The following is a 22732-nucleotide window of genomic DNA, read 5'->3' as shown; positions in this document are numbered from 1 at the left end:
GGCTGAGATTTGAGGATCAGAATTTGAAGCCAGCTTGGGCAGAAAAGTCTTTGAGACTTCCAATTCCACTTAACCAGCCAAAAATCAGGTTGAGGTACCATGCTTAGGTAGTTAGAGTGCCAGCTGTGAGTGAACAAGCACGAGCCTGAGGCCCTGAATCAAGCCTTACTAGTAGTATGACAGAAAAGATCCTGTAATGTTGCAGGAAGCTGAGAATGGTTTTTTGAGTGTGGGCCTGACATCGAGCATCCTATGAACTTCACTTTCTGTTGTATCCTTCCTTACTGTCCTAGGCATAACTAGGTAACAGTACTGTCATGTGCCTTTAGTGAGTTATATCTTGGGGGTCCAGAGTTAATTCTAGGTAGCTGAGAGAAAAATCCCTTAACCCATGCATTCACAGAGTGTTAATGACAAGGAATGGGCCTGGGCTTGGCTTGGGGCTTGGATGCACCCCATTCCCATCTTGGTTCCCCAGAGCTACAATACTCCAAATTCTGTTCCTGCCTTCTGTGAGCAACTGTAAACTGTCTCCCCTTCCCCAGAGGATTTCACTATGGCACTCCAGCTCCCCAAGGTTTAGGGCAGGGGGGAGCAGCTGGTCCTGGCAAAGGGAGGGCGCAGGGCGGGGTTTTGAGCAGGTAGGAACAGGAGGCTGGGTGCAGTCAAGGGAGCAGACATTAGGAGTCCAGATCTCCAGTCCTGCCTACAGAAGTGGGTGCCACCATGGATCCCCCTCCGGTAAGAGGCCCTTTTCCCCTACTTACCTGTATCTCAATCCTCTTTCTAGCTGGGAACCAAACTATTGGAAAAAAGTAGGGACAGGGACACCCAAGCAGCCAGGCAAAGGGTGGGTGTAACTGTGGGTAGGAGAACCCGGGAGCTCTTGACTACCCCACAAGAGAAGCCAGGGGAGGGGGCCAGGCCTGGTAGAAGAGGGACACACTGTCGTAAGCAGGAGATGCCCCAAAGCAGGAGGAAAAGCCAGTGGGTATGATGAATAAGAAGTACATTGCTCGGAGTCCTGTTCAAAGCTGTGGGTTTGGGGACAAGCTCAGTTCAAAGATTCTCCTGTGTGGACATGTCTGGACCTGTCCTGAATAGGCTCTGGAACCCACAGAGTGAGCAGCTGGAAGATGAAGTCAACAAGAGGGGAGCTGGGCCCTGGATGATCCTGAGGCCTACCTGTGGGGTTGGGTTCCCAGTGTAGCACCTCCCACCCCCACCCCTCCTGTCCATCTTCTTTAACCCCTTTCTTGGGGTCTTCACATTTGGCCCCACTGTGTGCAAGGATAGAAGAGGAGCTGAGGACGAGGCCGCCATCAGACCTAGTCTGGCACTTTTCTGATGAGAACCTACACAATAAAATGGTAAAGCAGACAATCCTGGCCAGCATGTGTTTGGGACAAGGAAGAACATAATGGTGGCTGGTGTAGAGGATTAAGGGCTAGAAGGTGAAGAGTAAAGGAGGCCCCCAAACAAAGCAGGTTAGAAACTCAGGTTTCTGCCCTCTCCCCTCCATCCAGCCGCAACCCAACTGGACAGAGATCGTGAACAAGAAGCTCAAGTTCCCCCCCCAGCTCCTAGGAGCAATCCAGGAGGGGCGTCTGGGTCTTGTGCAGCAGCTTTTGGAGTCAGGGGTAGAGGTCACAGGTGGGGGGCCCGGGGGGCCCCTGCGGAATGTGGAAGAGGCCGAGGACCGCTCCTGGAGAGAAGCCCTCAACCTGGCCATCCGCCTGGGCCACGAGGCCATCACCGATGTGCTGCTGGCCAATATCAAGTTTGACTTCAGGCAGATCCACGAAGCCCTGCTGGTGGCAGTGGACACAAACCAGCCTGCAGTGGTGCGGCGCCTGCTGGCCCGGCTAGAACGGGAGAAGGGTCGCAAAGTCGACACGAAGTCTTTCTCTCTGGCTTTCTTTGACTCCTCGATCGATGGCTCCCGCTTTGCCCCTGGTGTCACACCACTCACCCTGGCCTGCCAGAAAGACCTGTATGAGATTGCACAGCTGCTCATGGACCAGGGCCACACCATTGCCCGGCCCCACCCCATCTCTTGTGCCTGCCTCGAGTGCAGCAATGCCCGCCGCTATGACCTGCTCAAATTCTCCCTGTCCCGCATCAACACCTACCGTGGCATTGCCAGCAGGGCCCACCTGTCGCTGGCCAGCGAGGATGCCATGCTGGCTGCCTTCCAACTCAGCCGGGAGCTCAGGCGCCTGGCACGCAAGGAGCCGGAGTTTAAGGTTGGTCTCTCTCCTATTCCCTCTTCCTTCAGGGCCTGGTATCTTCTACTGAGGTAGGGGTGTTCTCGAAAGCTGAGAAGCCTCTTTTGTCTCAGGAAATGTCTTGTGTGTGACATCACAACCCCACCCCAAATGGCAGAGACCTACTCTAATTGCAATGAGCAGACACTATAGGGGCATCTAGTCAGTGCAGGGTTACAATGCCTACCCTGGGGATGCCCTGAGTCTATCTGGGGAAGCAGGGGAGTCAGAAACAGAAAACCAGCTGGACAGACTTAGACACCAACTATTTCAGAAGCTGTATGTTTCCACCTGGGGCGCTGTGCATGCTGAAGCCCACCATCTGTGATCACAGACCAAGGGTAGGAACAGGTCATTCCCAAAACTTTGTTCAGTGCTCCTATGGATAGTATTCATAGGCCTTTCAAAGCCCAGAAAACAGAATCAACTTCCCACATCTGCTGTGTACGGTGAAGATTTCCTGGAGGAGGCAACATTAAGCCTAGCTGTGGGAGGGGGTGGTTTCATGGCAGTAAAGAGGAGCAGAGAGGACATTCGAGGCGGGGCTGCAGTTCCAGCAAGGGCCGTGGGGCAGCAGATGGATATGCAGTGGGGAGCACAGGAAGCACCCATGTAGGACTGAGACTTGGGAGGCAGAGCCTGGAGGCAGGACCAGGCCTTGAGTTGCATCAGCACAATTGGTCCATCACTCACCCGCTGGTATCCCTTGTGGGCCAAGCCACACCTGATCTTTGTCCTAGAAGTTGTCGTTAGGTAGAGAACCTATGAGAGCAATGTCTAAGGCAGGATGTGACCTCTGCTGCCTTCACCTGCACCCCTGGCTGGGAGTCGTGGAAAAGCAGGAGGATGAAAACTTCCCCTGCACAGCTAGCAAGAAAAGTCCTTGCCAACAGGCTTTCCCTCCGCTCTCATGCAGCACAGGAAAGGGAGAAGGGAGAGGAAGGGGAAGAGAGGGAAGGAGGAATAGGTGGGTAAGGGACAAGAATTCTCATCCCCACTTTATTTTTTTTTTTTTTTGCTTATGTGGTGCTGAGGAATCGAACCCAGGGCCTCATGCATGCAAGGCAAGTGCTCTACCACTGAGCCACCTTCCCAGCCCCTCATCCCCACTTTATTGGCAGGGAATGGTAGTGAACACCTATAATCCTAGTTTGGGACACTGGAGGTAGTAGAGGTGGGACAATGGAAGAATTGAAGGTCAGCTGAGCTCAGATGGCACATTCCTATAATCCTAGCTGCTAAGAAGGCTGTGAACAAAAGATCTTTGTTCAAAGCCAACCCTTTGGCAGACAAATCCAAGAAACTCTTATTTAATTAACCAGCATAAGGCTGGAACTGGAGCCTTACTCCAGAGTAAGAGTAAAAGGCACTGACTTCAAGCCACAGCACTGGCACACACAAAAAAATTAGTTTGAGCTGGGAAGATGGCTCAGTGGTAGAGCGCTTGCCTTGCATGCATGAGGCCCTGGGTTCGATTCCCCAGCACCACATAAGCAAAAAGAAAAAAGCCGGAAGTGGCACTGTGGCTCAAGTGGTAGAGTGCTTGAGCTGAAGAGCTGAGGGACAGCGCCCAGGCCCAGAGTTCAGGCCCCACAACCGGACCAAAAAAAAAAAAAAAAATTAGTTTGAAGCCAGCATGTGCTACACAATGAAATCTGGAGGGAGAGAATGAAAGGAAGAAGGGCCCAAAGTAAAACAGGATAGAATGGGTAGTATGAGCCAGGTACTGGTGGCTCACGCCTGTAATCCTAGCTATTCAGGAAGCTGAGATCTGAGAATCGCAGTTCAAAGCCAGCCCAGGCAGGAAAGACCGTGAGACTCCTATCTCCAATAAACCACTAGAAAACCAGAAGTGGCGCTGCAGCTCAAGTGGTAGAGCGCTCTCCTTGAGCTGAAGAGCTGAGGGACAGCGCTCAAGCCCAGAGTTCAAGCCCCATGACCAAAAAAAAAAAAAAAAAGAATGGGTAGTATGTATCTCTTGAAACTGCCAGGACAGATTTTCTTATTATATAGATGCTCAAAAATAAAATAAGCTGAGCACTGGTGAGTCACGCCTGTCATCCTAGCTGATACTCAGGAGGGGCTAAGATCTGAGGATCACAGTTCAAAACCAGCCGAGGGAGAAAAGTACATGAGACTCTTATTTTCAGTTAACCACCAGAATGCTGGAAGTGGAGCTGTGGCTCAAAGTGCAAAAGCCTTAAGTGAAAAAGCTCAGGGACAGTGCCCAAGCCCTGAATTCAAGCTCCATGACACACACACACACACAGAGAGTAAATAATGCAATGAGCATATGAAAGGTGATGAGAAACAGGTCTAGAAATAGAAAGTCCAAGGAGCAGCGGGCTGGGAAGTTGGCTCAGTGGTAGAGTGCTTGCCTTGCACGCCTGAGGCCCTGGGTTCGATTCCTCAGCGCCACATAAGCAAAAAGAAAAAAGAAAGTCCAAGGAGCAGGCAAAGGTAGCAGGGTTTGGGTGGAGTAAATAAGGCAGAAACAACACCAGATAGGCAAAGGTGATAAGAAGCAAGAAGGGTTGATGAGGTGGCAGAGAAGAAAGAAATCAATGACCTGGTGACACTGGGTACAGAAAGTGATGGCCTGAGGGCAGGACAGCCATGGCCCAGGCCCACTGTTTGGGAAGGGGAAGGTTTGGTTCATTGAATGGGGCTGAGGCCACAGCATGGCTGGTACACACACTTCCTTCCCTACAGCCTGAGTACATCGCCCTGGAGTCGCTGAGCCAGGACTACGGCTTTGAGCTACTGGGCATGTGCCGGAACCAGAGCGAGGTCACTGCAGTGCTCAATGACCTGGGAGAGGACAGCGAGACAGAGCCTGAGGCTGAGGGCCTGGCCCAGGCCTTTGAGGAAGGCATCCCCAACCTGGCAAGGCTACGGCTGGCTGTGAACTACAACCAGAAGCGGGTCAGCTGGGCCTCCAGTGCATCCCCTCTGCCCCATCCCTTACCCTGCCACCTCTGAGCAACTTCTTTTCCTGCCTTTAGCTTACCTCAGACCTGAGCACTTTTTTTTTTTTTTTGGTCAGTCATGGGTCTTGAACTCTGGGCCTGAGCGCTGTCCTTCAGCTCTTCAGCTCAAGCCTAGCACTGGTGGTTTATTGGAAATAAGAGTCTCATGGACTTTCCTGCCAGGGCTGGCTTTGAACCCTGATTCTCAGATCTCAGCCTTCTGAGTAGCTAGGATTACAGGCGAGAGCCACCAGCGCCTGGCTTCCTGAGCACTCTTCTATTTTAAACCTTTGATGACAAGAAGAGAAGTTCCTATCCCGCCCTAGCCACACATATACCTAAGCCCTAGCCCCTCACTGGCCTTGGGAGACCATCTCCCAACTAGGATCCCACCCAAGTCTTACTAGACTCAGCCTTGCTTCTGGCCTGCCAGATTGGCTCAGTCTTCTTTGTTGCTGGAGTTTAGTACTACACTCCCCACAACAAGATTGGAGGATCACGGTCCAAAGCCAGCCCAGGCAAGAAAGTCCATGAAACTCTTACCTCCAATAAACCACTCAGAAAACCGGAAGTGGCACTGTGGCTTAAGTGGTAGAGCACTAGCCTTCAGCTGAAGAGCTCAAAGACAGCACACACACACACACACACACACACACACACACACACACACACACACACAAAATAGCGCCCAGGCCCAGAATTCAAGCCCCAGAACCTGCACATACAAAAATGAATGTGAAATCCAGACCGCCCAGGAAAACCTTCAAATTTCAGCCTTCTCCTTCACAGATAAGACCTAGAGCAAGCTGGAGCTACTCCTGGTCACAAAGCAAATAAAGGTCCTCTTCTAGGTTGGTTTGTGTGGGGAGAAAAAGATGATAGCCAGGCATGGTGGTACATACTTCTAATTCCAACACTCAGAAGGTTGAGGCAGGAAGATCATGAGTTCGAGACTGGCCTGGGCTATGAAGCATGAACCTGTCTCATCAAAAAAGATGGTTTAAGCTGGGTGCCAGTGGCTTACACCTGTAATCCTAGCTACTCAGGAGGCTGAGATCTGAGGATCACAGTTCAAAGCCAGCTCTGGCAGGAAAGTCTATGAGACTCTTACCTCCAATAAACCACCAGAAAACCAGAAGTGGTGCTGTGGCTCAAGTAGTACAATACTAGCCTCAAGCTGAAGAGCTCAAGGACAGTGCCCAGGCCAAGAGTTCAAGCCCCATGACCCCCCCCCACACATACACACACAAAAGATGGTTTAATCTGTGATAGCTAATTGTCTCTGCAGCCAACTGGTTTCCTCTTCCTCCCTGCCTGGCACCCCTTCTACCCCTTCCTATACCTCATCTCTGCTTAGTTCGTAGCACATCCTATCTGCCAGCAAGTCCTGTCCTCCATCTGGTGTGGGAACCTGGCTGGCTGGCGTGGAAGCACCACCATCTGGAAGCTGTTCATCGCTTTCCTCATCTTCCTCACCATGCCCTTCCTCTGCATTGGCTACTGGCTGGCACCCAAGTCTCGGGTACTACAAATAAGATTCTTGATCATTCATTTGGGGAGCACTTGGTTTATGTCAGACCCTCCTTGGGCTGCATGCTTTGTCAATGTTCCCACCCAATAGCTTGAGGAAGCTCTGGAAAGTTCTGTGCAGAGGAGGAATGTTGAAACAGGTGGAATGCAAGTACTCTTTGTCCAGAGTACACAGTAAATAGCAGTCAGGATTGAGTGCTGCTCCTGATCTCACTGCCTTCAAAGCCTGGATCCCTTATAGCCCTAACTTCTCCTAAAGAGAGTGCCACCCAAATCAAGATTTCCTTGAGATTCTGCTGCAAGCCAAGCACAGGCCTGGGTCCTGGGATATAATGAACAGACCTGTCAAGCAGGAGAGATAAGAAAGGGAATGCCAGGGAATCAGGAATAGAAAGGCACAGGGCGAGGCCCTGGGCCTTGGAGAGAGAGTGTACCACATCAGAGAAAGCAAAAGAAACGAATGCACTGCTGCTAAAGCAGCCATACCAATATAGTGAGCAGTCAGGGGGACAAGGGCAGCTCTCCCAGAGTCTTGGAGATAAGCTGGTTAGAACGGAAGCCAATGTTGGGTTAAGGAAATAAGGAAGCCATGAACTCTGCTTGGAAAAGCTCCCTCATCGCGTGAAGGCAAACTGTAGACAAGGGACAGGAATTACATAAACTGTCCCCCATGAGAGAACGGGGTGACTGTTCATGTTATCTGCTAGGAGGAACAAGCTGGATCTACCTTTACCTTGGTTGAGTTTGAAGAGTCCATGCGACAACACACAGGGAAGTTACTTTACCTCTGTATCCCTCCATTCCCGTAATCTATAGGAAAATAATGCTTACTTTGTGTGGTTGTGAAGGTGACAACAGATAAAAGTGCAGGCCTGACCTACAGGACATTCTTGATTAGTGTCTGGATCCGTGAGTGGGTGACACTGAGAAGAGCAGTCATACATGGTCAGAGCAGGGCAGCAAGACTACCTTCCAAGGAGGAACCAGGACTTTCTCTTCCCCCAAAGCTGGGTCGCCTGCTAAAGATCCCGGTGCTGAAGTTCCTGCTGCACTCAGCCTCCTACCTGTGGTTCCTCATCTTCCTGCTGGGAGAGTCCCTGGCCATGGAGACACAGCTGAGCACCTTCCAAGGCCGCAGCCAGAGTGTCTGGGAGACTTCACTACACATGATTTGGGTTGCAGGTACACGGGTGGGATCGTTTATTTGTGACATCTGTCTTTCAGGGCCCTCCTCATGGTCCTTGATAGGCAAGCATCTCATTGGAGAGGCCCTGCGTGTGTAGATGCCCCTGAGCATCCAACCAGACTTGCCTAGGTTCTGTCAGGAGGGACACTTTGCCTTCACTTCTCATCAGGGGATTCAGTCCTGTGGCAGACTCCTGATTAGCAATCCTCAGGCACAGAGAATGGAATAACTCCTTTTGTCCAGGTTCTACAGCAAATAGAACCAGATACTACCAACTCTGAGGATTCTCATCCTCTCACAAATAAGACAGCCATCCAAGCTAGGCACTGGTGGCTCACACCTGTAATCGTACCTGCTCAAGAGCCTGAGATCTGAGGATATCAGTTACAAACCAGCCCATGAGACTTATCTCAAGGCAGAAGTGGAGCTGTAGCTCATGTGGTAGAGCTCTTGCCTTGAGCAAAAAAGCCCAGGGACAGTGCCCAGTCCCTGAGTTCAAGCCCCAGTACTGACACAAAAGAGAGAAAGAAGAGAAACTGGTGGCTCACGCCTATAATCCTAGCTACTCAGGAGGCTGAGATCTGAGGATATCAGTTCAAAGCCAGCCCGGGTAGGAAAGTCCGTGATAGTCTTATCTCCAATAAACCACTAGAAAACTGGAAGTGGCGCTGTGGCTCAAATGGTAGAGTGCTCGCCTTGAGCTGAAAAGCTCAGGGACAGTGCCCAGGCCCAGAGTTCAAGCCCCACGACTGACAACAAAAAAGAAAAAAAAGAGAAGGAAAGGAAAAGAGAAACAAAAGCATCCCAAAAGGGAATTGATTTGTTGACCTGTGATGAGCTCAAATGAAATCAACAGTTCTTCCTTTACCTATGTGTGGGGAAAGAAAACACTTGCAAAGTTGTAAGGGGAAACCTCCTTTATTTAGGTAAGACTTTAAATATTTGCCTAGTACTTATTTGGTGGAAGGCAGGGAATGGATGTAAGTTGTTCTTTCCCAGTGTGGCCTCTTCCCGGGGGCTCGTCACTTTCTGAGCATCAGCTGCCTGTGGCCCTTGGTGCAGCTGTTACCAACTGAGTGTACACCAGAGAGGGGTCCTTGCTGTCAGATAAGATCATGTTGCTCCCAGATAGATGAAGTGATATCTTAGCATCCTAACCCCCAGCAGAGGATCCCCTTCACCATACTGTGGCTCTGATCTAGAAGGAGAGAGCTCTGCCCCCTCCTATCCTGGCCTCTGCCACCCCTCCAGGCTTCCTGTGGTTTGAGTGTAAGGAAGTGTGGATCGAGGGCCTGCGGAGCTACCTGCTGGACTGGTGGAACTTCCTGGATGTTGTCATCCTGTCTCTGTACCTGGCAGCCTTCGCGCTGCGCATCCTCCTGGCAGGGCTGGCCTTCATGCACTGCCAGGATGCCTCTGATGGCCCTGCCTGTCACTATTTCACCACTGCTGGTGAGTAACACTGCCCCCCGGCCCCAGCTCAGCCCTAAATTCCTCAGGCTCTCTCCTTCCTTGGTTCTCAGACACTGCCACCATCTCACCTTGCACAGAGCGAAGCGAGTGGCGCACAGAAGATCCCCAGTTCTTGGCCGAGGTGCTCTTCGCGGTCACCAGCATGCTCAGCTTCACCCGCCTGGCCTACATCCTGCCAGCCCACGAGTCGCTGGGCACTCTGCAGATTTCCATTGGCAGGATGATCGACGACATGATCCGGTGTGTACTTCCCCAGCTCGGAGTCCTCTCCTTCCAGAGGGGTTCCACAGGACCTCCTTCTGAAATTCCCCAGCTCTGGGGTAGCCCCGGCATTCATCTGTGTTGTTACTCTAGGGACAGAAGCTTCTGAGACCTGGGGAAATACAGGCAAAATTTGGGGTGTAAATGTAAAGCATTTCTCTGCTGGGAGGGGCTATAATGGTCACCTAATTCTCAAAGAGGCCCATCACCCCAAGGTATTACAAACCACTAGAGCATTAAAGGCCATTGCTTAACAAACTTTTTAAAAATTTTCTTTTTAGTACTGGGGGGGGGTGAAACCTAGGACACTATACTTGCTAGGCAAGCTCTTTGCCACTGAGCTATATCCCAGCCTGCTTGATATCTGTGTGTGTGTGTGCATGCTGGTCCTGAGGCTTGAACTCAGGGCCTGGCCACTGTCCCTGAGCTTGTTTGCATAAGGCTTGCCCTCTACCACAGTTCCACTTCTGGCTTTTTGGTGGTTAATTAAAGAGTCTCATGGACTTTGCTGCTCAGGATGACTTTGAACCACGCTGTTCAGAACTTGGTCTCTTGAAAAACTAGGATTCCATGTGTGAGCCACTGGTACCCAGCCATTGGTTCACCTTCTGATCTTGGTACTGTTACTATCTCTGCGACCCTTCTCTGGGCCTCAGCTTTCCCTCTCTTTGGACAGATAAGTCATGTACAGCTAAACTTGGCCTCTCACCCTAATCAGAGCCCAGGGTTAATATCTGAGGCAAGACCAGAGTAGGTGCTATTGGTGAGAAATGAACTAGTTACACATGTGCACAGGTTTAGGAGGCGAACCTTGTACCTCACCTTCGGATCCTTGCCTTCTCTGCAGCAAGCTAACTCATTCTCACATTTGCCTCTAGCTGTTTGGGTGATAACTGCTATCCAGTAGGAGTCTGACTACTGGCCATATCCTGGGATCTCAGCATCTCAATCCCTTCCTAAGAGACTAGTTCATTCCCAGTTTTCATTGCCTAGATTCAGTACCCATTATTCTCAAGGGAGACCTTCTATTTTGGCACTTAACTCAAATCCCTAATTTCTTTCTCCCAAATTCCTTGCTTTCATTAACAATCAAAATGAATAGCTGTCAGATAAAGAGCTAGGAAGGTCATTACCCCCACTCCTGTTCCAAGAGCCTGATTTCTCTTAAAGGGGAGATCTTGGACTCTCCTATATTCCACCCCTTGCCAGGTTCATGTTCATCCTCATGATCATCCTGACTGCCTTCCTCTGTGGCCTCAACAACATCTATGTGCCTTACCAGGAGACAGAGCGACTGGGCAAGTATGATGGGGAAAGGGGTGGGGGCAGGGGCGGGGGCAGGGGCAGGGGCAGGGGCAAGTAGGGCAATGGAATCTTGCAACTTGACTCTTCTTTCTCCTTCCCTTATTTGTATACATTTTTTCATTTTTCTTTCTTTCTTTTTCTTCTTTGGCAGTACTAGGGCCTCGTACTTGCTAGGCAGAAACTGCCACTTGAGTCATGCCTCTAGCCCTTTTGTGCACTGGCTATTTTTTTTTTTTTCTGTCAGTTGTGGGGCTTGAACTCTGGGCCTGGGCACTGTTCCTCAGTTCTTCAGCTCAAGGCGAGCGCTCTACCACTTGAGCCTCAGCATCACTTCTGGTTTTCTAGTGGTTTATTGGAGATGAGAGTCTCAGGGACTTTCTTGTCCAGGCTGGCTTTGAACCTTGATCCTCAGATTTCAGCCTCCTGAGTAGCTAGGATTACAGGCATGAACCACCGGCGCCTGGAGCACTGGCTATTTTTGGATGTAGGGTCTCAATTCCTGCCTGGCATGTTCCTGGACCTCAGTCCTCCATTTTCTGCCTTCTATCTTAGACTGGTGTACACCACCACACTCACCTTCTTCCACTGTGATAAAATCTCACGAACTCTTCTGCTGGCCTGAAATGTTGATCTTCTGGATCTTAGTCTCCTGTGTAGGTAGCCTATAGTTGTAAGTCACTATGTCTAGCTAATACTTGAGAAGGGGTCTTGTAAACTCTCCTGCTCAAGAACTATCCTCCCAATCTCAACTTCCCAAGTTGTTAGAATTACAGGTACCAGGCCATTCAGGTTTCTTATTCCCACATTGATTCACTCTGTCAGTCATTCATTTGTTCATTCACTCATCTCCTCCTCTATCTTTTTATTTGAAAAAATGTCAAGCCTATGAAAAATTAAAAATTAATTAAATCCTCTACTTAGCTTCACCCAGTTGTTACTGTTGGCCACATCTGCTTGCTCTATTCTTTTCTTTATTCCGTCTTTCCCCCTGAACCATTTAAATTTTTTTATATAATATGACACGTCACCTGTAAATAGTTTAGAATGTTTCCTTAAGGGTTGAAAGTGTGGCTCAAGTGGCAGAGTGTATGCCTAGTAAGTAGAAGGCCCTGAGTTCAAACCTTGGTACTTTAAAAAAATGAAAGCATTTTTGCTGGGCTGAGAAGATGGCTCAGTGGTAGAGCGCTTGCTTTGCATGCCTGAGGCCCTGGGTTCGATTCCTCAGCACCACATAAGCAAAAAGCCAGAAGTGGCGCTGTGGCTCCAAGTGGTAGAATGCTAGCCTTGAGCTGAATTGCTGAGGGACAGCGCCCAGACCCATAGTTCAGGCCCCATGACCGGACCCAAAAAAAAAAAATAAATCAGTAGATTAAAAAAAATAGTTTTAAAAAAAAGTATTTTGCTGAGAACCTCAGATAAGATGTAGTAGGTGTATAGGTCAGGATAGCCAGGAACATTTAATGGTTGAAGAAGTAAAACAGATTAGGTCAGATTAGCATTTAGAAAAGATACATTAGTGCAATTGGAGTAATGGGAAAACAAGTTGCAATCTGTGCCTGAACTGGTGCTGACACAGACAGCATAAGACAGATTCACAAATAAATACAACAGGAGGACCTCTGACCAGGCCTTTGAGTGACTAGTGGAAAAGCACATTCTTCTGAGAGCAGGGACAGGAGATCAGGAAGGGCTTCCTGGAAGAAGGAGTCCTGGGGTTATTGATATGCTCTGTACCACATCCTTGTCATCTACCCACCCAGCCCAGTAAGGACCGTTGGGTTTATATTTTGTTGTGTGTGTGCTGGTTCTGAGGCTTGAACTCATGGCCTGGGCACTATCCCTGAGCTTTTTCACTTAAGGTTATTGCTCTACCACTTGAGCTTTATCTCCATTTCAGGAATTTTTTTTTGTAGTTTATTGTAGATAAGAGTCTCATGGACTTTCTTGCTGGGCCTAGCTTTGAACTGCAATTCTCAGATCTCAGCCTCTGAGTAGGTAGCAGTGGCAGGAGCCACTGGCACCCAGCTTTTTTTTTTTATTATTTTTTGACAGTACTAGAGTTTAAACTCAGGGCCTCCTACTTGCTAGCTGCTTCTCTACCACTTAAGCCATATACCCCCATCCTTATGATTTAGGTGATTTTTGCTTTTTGTTTTTTATTTTTGAACATTTTGAGTTCTTAACACTCTTGCTTGTCTTTTTTACTCAAGGCTGGTGCCATGAGTGAACATACACAAAAAGTTCTGCTTTTTTGCTGGTTAATTAGAGATAAGAGTCCTAAAGATTCCTTGGCCCAGGCTGGTTTCAAACCACAATCTTCAGATCTTAGTCTCCTGTGTTGTTAGGATTATAGGCAGGCATCACTAACACCTGGTTGCTTTAATTAGTTTTGAGGTAGGGTTTTGCTTTTTGCTTGGGGCCAGCCTCAGGTATCTTTGATCAGAAGAATAAAGGTTGACCCTCAAACCGAGCTATAAGGTGGCCAAATCTGAAAAACAATAAATTCTAGTTATAATAAATTTAATATTTGTAAATGTGAAAAAAAATAAAGGTTGAAGCTCAGAAATGGTGAGCATCTGGATGGCTAATCTTAGTCCAGAGGGCTTCATGACATAGAACACCTGTGTCTGGTTCTGGTGTGGGAGGAAGAGTGTGTTGGGTGGGGGCCTCAGATCTCTCACTCCCAGATTTTCCCATCATTTCTCTGGCCTGGTGTGCTAGTTTCAACGAGACATTCCAGTTTCTGTTCTGGACCATGTTTGGCATGGAGGAACACAGTGTGGTGGACATGCCTCAATTTCTGGTACCTGAATTTGTGGGCCGAGCCCTCTATGGCATCTTCACCATTGTCATGGTCATTGTGCTGCTCAACATGCTCATTGCCATGATCACCAACTCCTTTCAGAAGATTGAGGTATGTGAACGGACGCTAACTTAATGGGGGGTGGGAGGGGAGGTATGGAGGAAGGGAGAGGAATTCGTTGTAAGGAGTCAAGACACTTGAGTTCCTGCTCTTTCTACTATTGTTTTGTTTTATGGCTTTGGACAAATTCTCTTAGGTTAGTGAGGGTTTTACTTTTAAGCCTGTAATCCCAGCACTGAAGGGTGGGGTAAAGTACTGTTTTGTATGGGTGGCTCACATCTGTAATCCTAGCTACTAAGACTGAGATCTGAGTATCTTGATTCAGTCAACCCAGGCAGAAAAGTCTATAATTAAGCACCAGAAAACTGGAAGTAGAGCTATGGCTCAAAATGGTAGATCACTAGCCTTGAGCAAAAAGATGCAGGACAACGCCCAGGCCCTGAATTCAAGCCCCAGGACTAGCACACATACACACATACATACAAAGAGGTGAGGCAGGAGTAACATGAGTTCAAGGCTATGTCCAAAAAAACCAAAACAGAAGGTCTTATTAATACTGCTAGTATCTCCAGATACCAAGTTTAGTACTTTTTTGGGTGACACAGATGTGTGGGAGAGTGTACTATGGCAAAGTAGAAGAGAACATGAGAAGGAGGAGGGGAAGTGGGTGGGTTGAGCTGCAGTCTGGAGAAGAGGCTGGGTGGGAATGGGAAGGTAGAAGGGTGATGATAGTGGGGGAATGCAGGAAATGAAGAGACAGGCAGGGGAAATGTGGGTGATAGTTGACAATGAAGACAGGAATGAGAAGAGACTGGCCACCAGTGGTCCATGCCTATAATTCTAACTACTCAGGAGGCTGAGATCTGAAGATTGTGGTTTAAAGCCAGCCTGGGTAAGAAAGACTAGGAAATTCTTATCTCCAGTTAACTACTGAAAACCCAGAAGTAGAGGTGTGGTTCCTGTAGTAGAGTGTTAGCCTTGAGTAGAAAAACTAAGTAAGAGCTCAAAGCCAGGGCTGGGAACGTGGCCTAGTGTTAGAGTGGTTACCTAGCATGCATGAAGCCCTGGGTTTGATTCCTCAATACCACATAAACAGAAGATGCCAGAAGTGGCCCTGTGGCTCAAGTGGTAGAGTGCTAGCCTTGGGCAAAAAGAAGTCCGGGGACAGTGCTCAGGCCCTGAGTTCAAGCCCAAGGACTAGCAAAAAAAAAAAAAAAAAAGCTCAAGCCAGCCCCTGTACTGGGGTTGGGAGTGGGGTGGGAGGGTGCTTGCCTGTGGCCTATGTATGTAAGTCTAGCTACTTAGGAGGCTGAGATCTTTTTGATTTTGCCAGTCGTGGGGCTTGAACTCTGGGCCTGGGCACTGTCCCTCAGCTCTTCAGCTCAAGGCTAGCGCTCTACCACTTGAGCCACAGCACCACTTCCGGCTTTTTCTTTTTGCTTGTGTGGTGCTGAAGAATCAAACCCAGGGCCTCAGGCATGCAAGGCAAGTGCTCTACCACTGAGCCACCTTCCCAGCTCAAGGAAGTTGATATCTTAAGGATAATGGTTTGAACCCAATCCAGGAAGTAAAGTCCCTAAGACTCTTATCTCCAATTAACCACCAAAAAGACCAAAGTGGTGCTGTGACTCTAGTGGTAAGATTGCTAGCCTTGAGCAAACAAGCTTAGGTACAGTACTCAGGCCCTGAGTTCAAGCCTCAGTACTGGCACCAAAAAGAAAAAAAAAAAGGCAGATGCTAGCTACTCAAGAGGCTGAGATCTGAGGATTGCGGTTCAAAGCCAGCTCAGGTAATCACAGAAAAAAACAGAAGCAGAAGTGTGGCTGAAGTGGTAGACTACTAGTCTTGAGCAAAAGCAGCTCAGGGACAGCACTCAGGCCTGTAATTCAAGGAGAGAGAGGGGTGGGGAGAGGGAGAAGAGAGAGAGGGAGAGGAAGAGGGAGAGAGAGAAAGAGAGAGAGAGGTGGTTGCCAAATGGAGAATAGAAGAGGAGGGCACTGGGGAGAGAGGTGATGAGCAAGAGGGCCTGGAGCCAGTGTGGAGCTTGCGCAGCCGCTGCCTCCTGGCCCCCAGGATGATGCTGATGTGGAATGGAAGTTTGCTCGTTCCAAGCTCTACTTATCGTACTTCCGAGAGGGTCTGACCCTGCCTGTGCCTTTCAACATCCTGCCCTCTCCCAAGGCCTTTTTCTACTTTCTCAGGTGATGACTTCTAAGCTCACTCTCACACTGCCCAGCTCATGTCCCTATTTCCAGGCCTTGTCCCCTGACTGACCTTTTCCTACCATTGAAATCTCTCAGGAAAATTTTCCAGATCATTTGCTGTTGCTGTTCCTGCTGCAAAACTAAGAAGCCAGCCTATCCCCCAGTCCCCACCTTTGTGAGTACCTCGTCTGCTTGCTGTGGGTCTGCCTCACACAAGGCTTCACCTGTATTACCTAGGCTGGTCTGGCTGTGAATAGCAGGTATGGGCACATGTCTTCCCAGGTGTGTTCCCAGAAAACCATTCCCACTTCCATTTTCCCAGTTTCCCTCTTCCCTGAACTTCCGACCTGTCCCGCAGCCTGGACAGAAGTCCATGCAACACTCTTTCCAAAATGCAAATACCCTCCATGCTCCAAACTGGGCCAAAATGTGAATGAATGTTTTTTGTACCAGTCCCAGTGCTTAACTCGGGACCTAGGTGCTACCCCTGAGCTTCTTTTGCTCAAAGCTTGAGTCACAGTACCACTTACAGCTTTTTTTTAGTGTCAGTTATAGGGCTTAAACTCAGGGCCTGGCACTGTCACTGAACTCTTTTGCTCAAGGCTAGTACTCTACTATTTGAGCCACAAAGACACTTCTAGTTTTCTGGTGGTTAATTGGAGATAAGAGTCTCAGACTTGGGCTGGGAAGGTGGCTCAGTGGTAGAGTGCTTGCCTTGCATGCCTGAGGCTCTGGGTTCGATTCCTCAGCACCACATAAGCAAAAAGAAAAAAGCCAGAAGTGGCGCTGTGGCTCAAGTGGTAGAGTGCTAGCCTTGAGCTGAAGAGCTGAGGGACAACGCCCAGGCCCAGAGTTCAGACCCCACGACTGGACCAAAAAAAAAAAAGTCTCAGACTTTCCTGCCTGGGCTAGCTTTGAGCTCCAATCCTCAGCTCTCAATCTCCTGCGTAGCTAGGATTACAGGTCTGAGCCATCAAACTCCAGTGAAAATGAATGTTTTTCTAACACAGATCAACACCACCTTATAAACAAGGCCTCTAGCAGAGGGCCAGACTTGAGCAAAAAATCCAAGAGATAGTGCTCTGGCCCTGAGTGTAAGCTTTAGTACACACACACACACACACACAGTTAAGGCTGGCATTTGAAGGGTTCACTTACCTCCCATTACCTGTCCCCTACCCATCCCAGCTCTACATGAGAGCCCCTTCCTACTTCCCCCCAGCATTACTTCTAGGGCTGCAGGGGGATTCTTCTTTCTCCTTCCCCTCCCAACCTTCACTTCACCCCCAGTCAGCCTTCCTCCACTTTGGGGTCTCCCTTCCTCTACCTTTCAGGACTGTGAGGTGGAGGTAGACCAGGGGCTAGGTGTACAGCTTTTTGGGACAGCAGATCTACTCAGATTTTGCCTTGGTCCTTTATTGCTGAGGCAGGTCAGTAATTACAGGAAGGCTGTGGATAAAGAATCTCTTACTCTCCTGTCTTTCCATTCCAGGCCAACCCTGGGGCAGAGGCAGGGATAGGGGCAGGGCCCGGGAAGGGTGAGCGTGGATCCTACCGTCTACGTGTCATCAAGGCCCTGGTGCAGCGCTACATAGAAACTGCCAGACGTGAGTTCGAGGAGACCCGTCGCAAAGGTTAGTTGTCTACTCCATGCCTTCCCACACCTCGTCACATCTCTCATTCAGCTGTGTTTGTGCATGGCCCCATTCTTCCCTACAGGCCTGCATCCTATGGTCCTTGCCCTGTTACCCTTAGACCCATGTCAGTATTTGTTCCAGTGTTTTTTCTTTTTCTTTTTGTCAGTCATAGGGTTTGGCCTCAGGGACTATGCGCTGTCCTTGAGGTCTTTTATTCAAGGCTAGTGCTCTACCATGTTGAGCCACAGCACCACTTCAGTTTTCTGGTGGCTCACTAGAGATAAGCATCTCCCAGACTTTCCTGCCAGGGCTGGCTTTGAACCTTAGATCTCAGCCTGAGTAGCTAGGGTTACAGATGTGAGCCACCAGTACCCAGCTCTAGTGTTTTCATTCAATCACTCATTCCTGCTTTCATTCACATGGTTATTTTTTTTCTCCCATCCATTCATGCAATCCCTGGTTCACCACTGTGTCTTTCTTGTTCTGGGCCTTGTTTGGAGGGAGGGGGCTCCATAGAAGTTTTCAGAGTGATGAGAAACCATCCTAGTAAGTAGAAAATGCTTAGTTGAGACACAGACTGCAGTGGGAGCCCAAAGGACAGGAAAGAGTCATTTTGTGAGCATCAGGGGAAGGGAACAGTAGAGAAAGGCAGGTAGGATTTGGGCTGGCCTGAGAGGTCTAATGAGGTTAGATGTACACATCTCCCCACTGAAAACTGTCCCTGTGACTCCTCTCTCACCTCCTTTCTGGCCCAGAAGTCTTGCCTTCTTTGTCTCCTAAAGTGATCCCCTCCCACTGCCTCTCAGACTCATCTACTCCAGACTCTGTCTGCCCAGGTCACCTCCTCAGTTCTCCAAGTCCTTCCTCAGGACCCCAGAAAGGGTGTCTCTGGGGTTCTATTGAGTGGGGGGGAAAAGAGATATTGAACAGGCTCCACTTCTGGAAGACTTCCCCTCCATGCTTCTTCTCCCCAGACCTGGGCAACAGACTCACAGAGCTGACGAAGACTGTATCTCGCCTCCAAAGTGAGGTGGCTGGTGTGCAGCGGACGCTGGCGACAGGAGGGACACCCCGGCCTCCGGATGGTGCCAGCGTCCTCAGCCGCTACATCACCCGAGTGCGCAACAGCTTCCAGAACCTGGGCCCCTCACTCCCTGAGACCCTGGAGCTGGCTGTGCCAGGGCTGGTGGGGACACAGAGCCCTTTAGAACCCGGGCTTCAGGCTGCCACAGAGGCTGGGAGTCCAGCTACTGGGGAGTGCTTGCCTGCTTCCCCTGTTCATGCATTGGTGCACAGAGAACAAGAGGCAGAGGGGCTCTGGGGTGTGCCCTCCCCGGGGGATGTGAAGACCGAGGAGGGGTCCTAATGCCATGGAAGGCTCCCTTCTGTCACTAGTCAGCTTGGTTGGGTGGAATGAGGGCCACTCAGTAGAAACTTCTATGGGATCTCTTGTCTTAATAAAGTCTCTTCAAATGCATGTTAGATACCTGCTGCGTGGGTGAGAATTCCTGTCTCTTGTGGTATTAAGGTCCTTCTTCAATTTTCCCCTGAAATGGACGCAGTGTGAGCAGGGCAGAGAGCAGTAGCCTCCTCTGGAACTTTCAGTATTTTGGGCTTAGAATCTCACACTGGATTTCTCAGATTTTTTTTTTTTTGCCAGTCCTGGGACTTGAACTCAGGGCCTGGGCACTTTCCCTGAGCTTCTTTATGCTCAGGCTAGCGCTCTACCACTTAAGCCACAGTGCTACTTCCAGCTTTTTCTGTGTATGTGGTATTGAGGAATTGAACCCAGGGCTTCATGCATGCTAGGCAAGCGCTCTACCACTAAGCCACATTCCCAGCCCGATTTCTCAGACCTTTAGTGAAAAGAGTTTTGACCTGGGGAAGCAGGAGACCTGGGAAGCAGGAGACCTGGCTTTAGTAGTCACTCTGATCTTGAGTAAAGTGCATGCTCCCCTGGCCTTGCAGTCCTCATCAGACAGACAGGGCTGAGGAATCATCTGCCTACTTCCTTGCCTTCACATTCATGGGTATGCAATGAGGAGGTGTGACGGCCATCGTGGAACAAACAAGTCATAAAGTTCCGTGTCCCCACATGACAGCACCATTTAATTGGGTCGCCATCACAGTTCTTCCCTCGCCGAAGTCCTCCCCTTATCATGGGGTTGCCCTGTCAAGGTTTCAGGTCTCCCCACAACCTGGCCGGGGAGGTGGCAGCCAGGGCTGGCTCCAAGACCATGCTCTTGCTTCACGAGGCTGTTCAAAGCTGCCCTTCTTCACAGGAAAATCACAGGTTCCCAAGATCCCTAAGTGGCAGGTGTTGGGACTTTCAGGGCCCAGCTCCTGAGAGCTGGAACCCCCCAGGGGTCAAGAGTAGGGTCTTCCAGGAGTGCAGAGAGAAAGCCCCCTCAAAGGGTGGCTCTGGCTGCCCTGCTGTTAGAGAAAGAAGAAAAGGCGGTGGGATCAGCAGACTGAGGGGTTAGCAGCAGCTGAGAGAGCGCAGCAGCTCAAAGGGAGGGCAGGAAGGGGGCTCACCTCTCGAAGACACACAGCCCCGCCTCTTCTTCCCTGCAACAGAGACCAGGTGAGGTGACTCCCAGACTGCAGAAGTCCTGCCAGGCCAGGCCTCCACAGGGCCTTTCCCCTCTCAGGATGTCCTCCCTTTAGCCAAAGGTAAACTTCTTGTTTCCCTTCTGCCTTCCTCCCTCGGGAAGGCTTTCCAGGAAAGATGGCCCATCCGTCTCCACTGGCCATTCCTCCATTCTATCCTTGCCTCAGCACTTGGGAATAGCATACTCATGTCCTGGCAAGCCTGGGCCTCCTGAGCTAGGAAGTGGAACTCTCCTGTCTCTTGCCTTTGTGTGTGCCTTAGATGTCTAACGCACTGAACCTTAGAACACATACAATCGTCTGAGGTATTCACAGACCTTGAAACACAAAACTTGGCAGAACTTTTGTCCTGTTCACTAAGGGGGTCTCCTAAAGTCTCTAGGGAGCCTTCCAGGGCCAACCTGACTTGTCTCATCCATTCCCACCAGCCCTGTGTAACCCCCATGCATAACTCACCACCCAAATAAGCGCAGTTAAAGTGGCTGCAGGTCTGATTATGGCTCCAGAGAGACACTAGGCTCCGGGTTCCATTCTGGGAGAACCCAGTGACCAAGAAGATTTCATGGGGGGGAATCAGCACCTCACGTTCCTCAGGGAAGACAGACAGGGGCTGGATAAGGGCCCCAAAACAAGTCCTTAGAGAGAAGAAGGTGGCATTACCAAACCTGCGGGCCACCGCCTCATCTAGGGAGCTGGAGGCAAACTGGCCTAAGCGGACAGAATCTCCCAGCCTGCTGGGTTCAAAACGAAGGCTGCCCACGCCTCGGAATACCACCTCCCCAGCTTCCCTGCTGCAGCCTTCCCTGCCCCGCAGCAGCTGCAGGGCCCGGGTCAGGTAGAAATGCAAGGCCTTGAAGGGGAAATGCCTCATGTACAGCTCCCGGGAGCCACCTCCCGTCCGCACAGCCTGGTTCAGCTCCCAGTACAAGGTGTTGGATGAGTTGGTATAGACCATAACGGCTATTCCATGCTGGGCTTTGAAGCCAGCGGGTAGAGTGAGCCCTCGACGCCGGTGTTCCCAGGCCTTCTGTGCTGCCGCCCAGGATTCCTGGAGCAGGGTATGGTGAGCCATCTCCTCCTTTAACAGAGAGGCTGCCTTCTCTTCCATCTCCTCTGAGCAGCCTAAATAGGCATCATCAAAGGCATCTGGGGCCAGGCCCAAGGGCAGGATAGGAACAGCCTGAACCTGTGGACATGAGGAAAAGGAGCCACACAGGGAGGAGTATAAAATCAGAAGGGAGATAAGAAAGAGCAATGGGGGGGGCGGAGGGACTACAAATATATATATATATATAATACATATATGATCATATATTATCAAAATACATTATAGATGTATGGAAATATAATGAAACTAACATATAATTAAAATACACTAATTAAAGTAATATTAACAAAAAGCAAGTTCAAGAAAAGTATAAGTTCAGAGCACTGGACAGGGGTCTCAGAGGCAAATCACTTCAGAAACACAGAATGTCATTTCTATGCCCAAATATCTGCTGTATACAAATGGCAAGGCCCAAACAGGCGTAAATAACACAAGCACTGGAGTCAGACAGACATGGGTTCAAACACCACCTACTAGCTGTGAGATCTTGAGCAAGTCTCAGGTCTGGGCTTTTCTGGGCTTCAGGATCTCCACCTATAAATTGAGGTTACTTCCAACCTCACAGGGTTATTGTGAGGAGCATAAAGATTGCTCTGCACAACCTAAAAGAGGCCATCTTGTCATTAGAGCTGTTCCTGTTCTCAGTGGGAAGTGGGGCTAGATGACGCTAAGCAGTTTTCTTCCTCTAAGATCCAGTATGCAGGTGAGTGATAAACTCAGTCCAATACCCGACCCGGTCCCCATCCTCCTCCTCTTTTCTTTACAGAAATTCCCGCAAGTGCCAAATCATTGTCAGCTCTGAGCTTCCTGAGTCCTCTCCTGCTTTAGAAGCCTTCAGAGCCAACTTGGGAGGGCTGGGAGAGAGGAGATCAAGCTCTAGTGAAGGAGGGTGTGCCAGGACAGCAGAAAACACATTGGGGTTTGCCTGAGTTAAGCCTATGGTGGGAGACGAGAAGTAGGGAGGAGAAAGTCGGAGGAGATTCCTAGAGAGAAATGAAATGAAGGGAGGCTCACATAGGGATCTGCAGGCGCAGGAGGGAAGGATGGGGGAGGATAGGAGCTTGGTTCCTGCAGGGATGGACATTCCTTAGAGGAAGAGGATTGAGAGGAGGGAAGGCTCCCTGGGAATTTTAAGGAGTCATCTACCAGTCCACCTCAAGATCTGTCCCTCAACTGCCCCTTGGTGGCGAGGGATGGTTCTAGGAGTTACCTGCCAGAGGGTATGGAGGCAGAGGTGGTTGAGGATGACCAGCAGAGCCGCGAGCATCCTCCTCCTCGGGGATTCTTGGGCAGGATACAGATAAAGACCCCCAGCGGTG

General features: G+C 49.9%; 2 protein-coding genes across 2 annotated transcripts; one reads left to right on the top strand and one right to left on the bottom strand.

Moving 5' to 3' along the window:
* Positions 1 to 9: 9 nt before the first annotated feature.
* Positions 10 to 19177, top strand: LOC105984099 (short transient receptor potential channel 2). The gene is made up of 13 exons (XM_013014175.1): positions 10 to 741; positions 1527 to 2246; positions 4980 to 5192; positions 6594 to 6758; positions 7774 to 7948; positions 9204 to 9404; positions 9503 to 9665; positions 10896 to 10988; positions 13713 to 13905; positions 15928 to 16055; positions 16155 to 16233; positions 17551 to 17692; positions 18670 to 19177. The coding sequence occupies exons 1-13, from the start codon at positions 727 to 729 to the stop codon at positions 19059 to 19061; spliced, it is 2679 nt and encodes an 892-aa protein (XP_012869629.1). The 5' UTR covers positions 10 to 726; the 3' UTR covers positions 19062 to 19177.
* Positions 19178 to 19907: 730 nt separating this feature from the next.
* Positions 19908 to 22680, bottom strand: Art5 (ADP-ribosyltransferase 5). Its single transcript, XM_013013957.1, has 4 exons — positions 22624 to 22680; positions 20762 to 21491; positions 20231 to 20263; positions 19908 to 20128 (listed from the first exon to the last, which is right to left on the bottom strand). Exons 1-4 carry the CDS (start codon positions 22678 to 22680, stop codon positions 20025 to 20027), a joined length of 924 nt encoding a protein of 307 aa, XP_012869411.1. The 3' UTR covers positions 19908 to 20024.
* Positions 22681 to 22732: the final 52 nt, after the last annotated feature.

Source organism: Dipodomys ordii, unplaced genomic scaffold (genome assembly GCF_000151885.1).
Source record: "Dipodomys ordii isolate 6190 unplaced genomic scaffold, Dord_2.0 Scaffold22, whole genome shotgun sequence".
Lineage (NCBI taxonomy): Eukaryota > Metazoa > Chordata > Mammalia > Rodentia > Heteromyidae > Dipodomys > Dipodomys ordii.
This window is presented reverse-complemented; position numbering and strand designations above follow the sequence as displayed.

Excerpts from the sequence above, each read along its gene's own strand:
- LOC105984099 (XM_013014175.1), top strand. Across the intron at positions 16,056-16,154 it reads GCCTTTTTCTACTTTCTCAG|GAAAATTTTCCAGATCATTT; the intron begins GTGATGACTTCT and ends GAAATCTCTCAG. Across the intron at positions 16,234-17,550 it reads ATCCCCCAGTCCCCACCTTT|GCCAACCCTGGGGCAGAGGC; the intron begins GTGAGTACCTCG and ends TTTCCATTCCAG.
- Art5 (XM_013013957.1), bottom strand. The coding sequence starts at position 22,680 with ATGCTCGCGGCTCTGCTGGTCATCCTCAACCACCTCTGCCTCCATACC. Across the intron at positions 21,492-22,623 it reads GCCTCCATACCCTCTGGCAG|GTTCAGGCTGTTCCTATCCT; the intron begins GTAACTCCTAGA and ends TCATGTCCACAG. Across the intron at positions 20,129-20,230 it reads GGGCTGTGTGTCTTCGAGAG|CAGGGCAGCCAGAGCCACCC; the intron begins GTGAGCCCCCTT and ends TTTCTCTAACAG.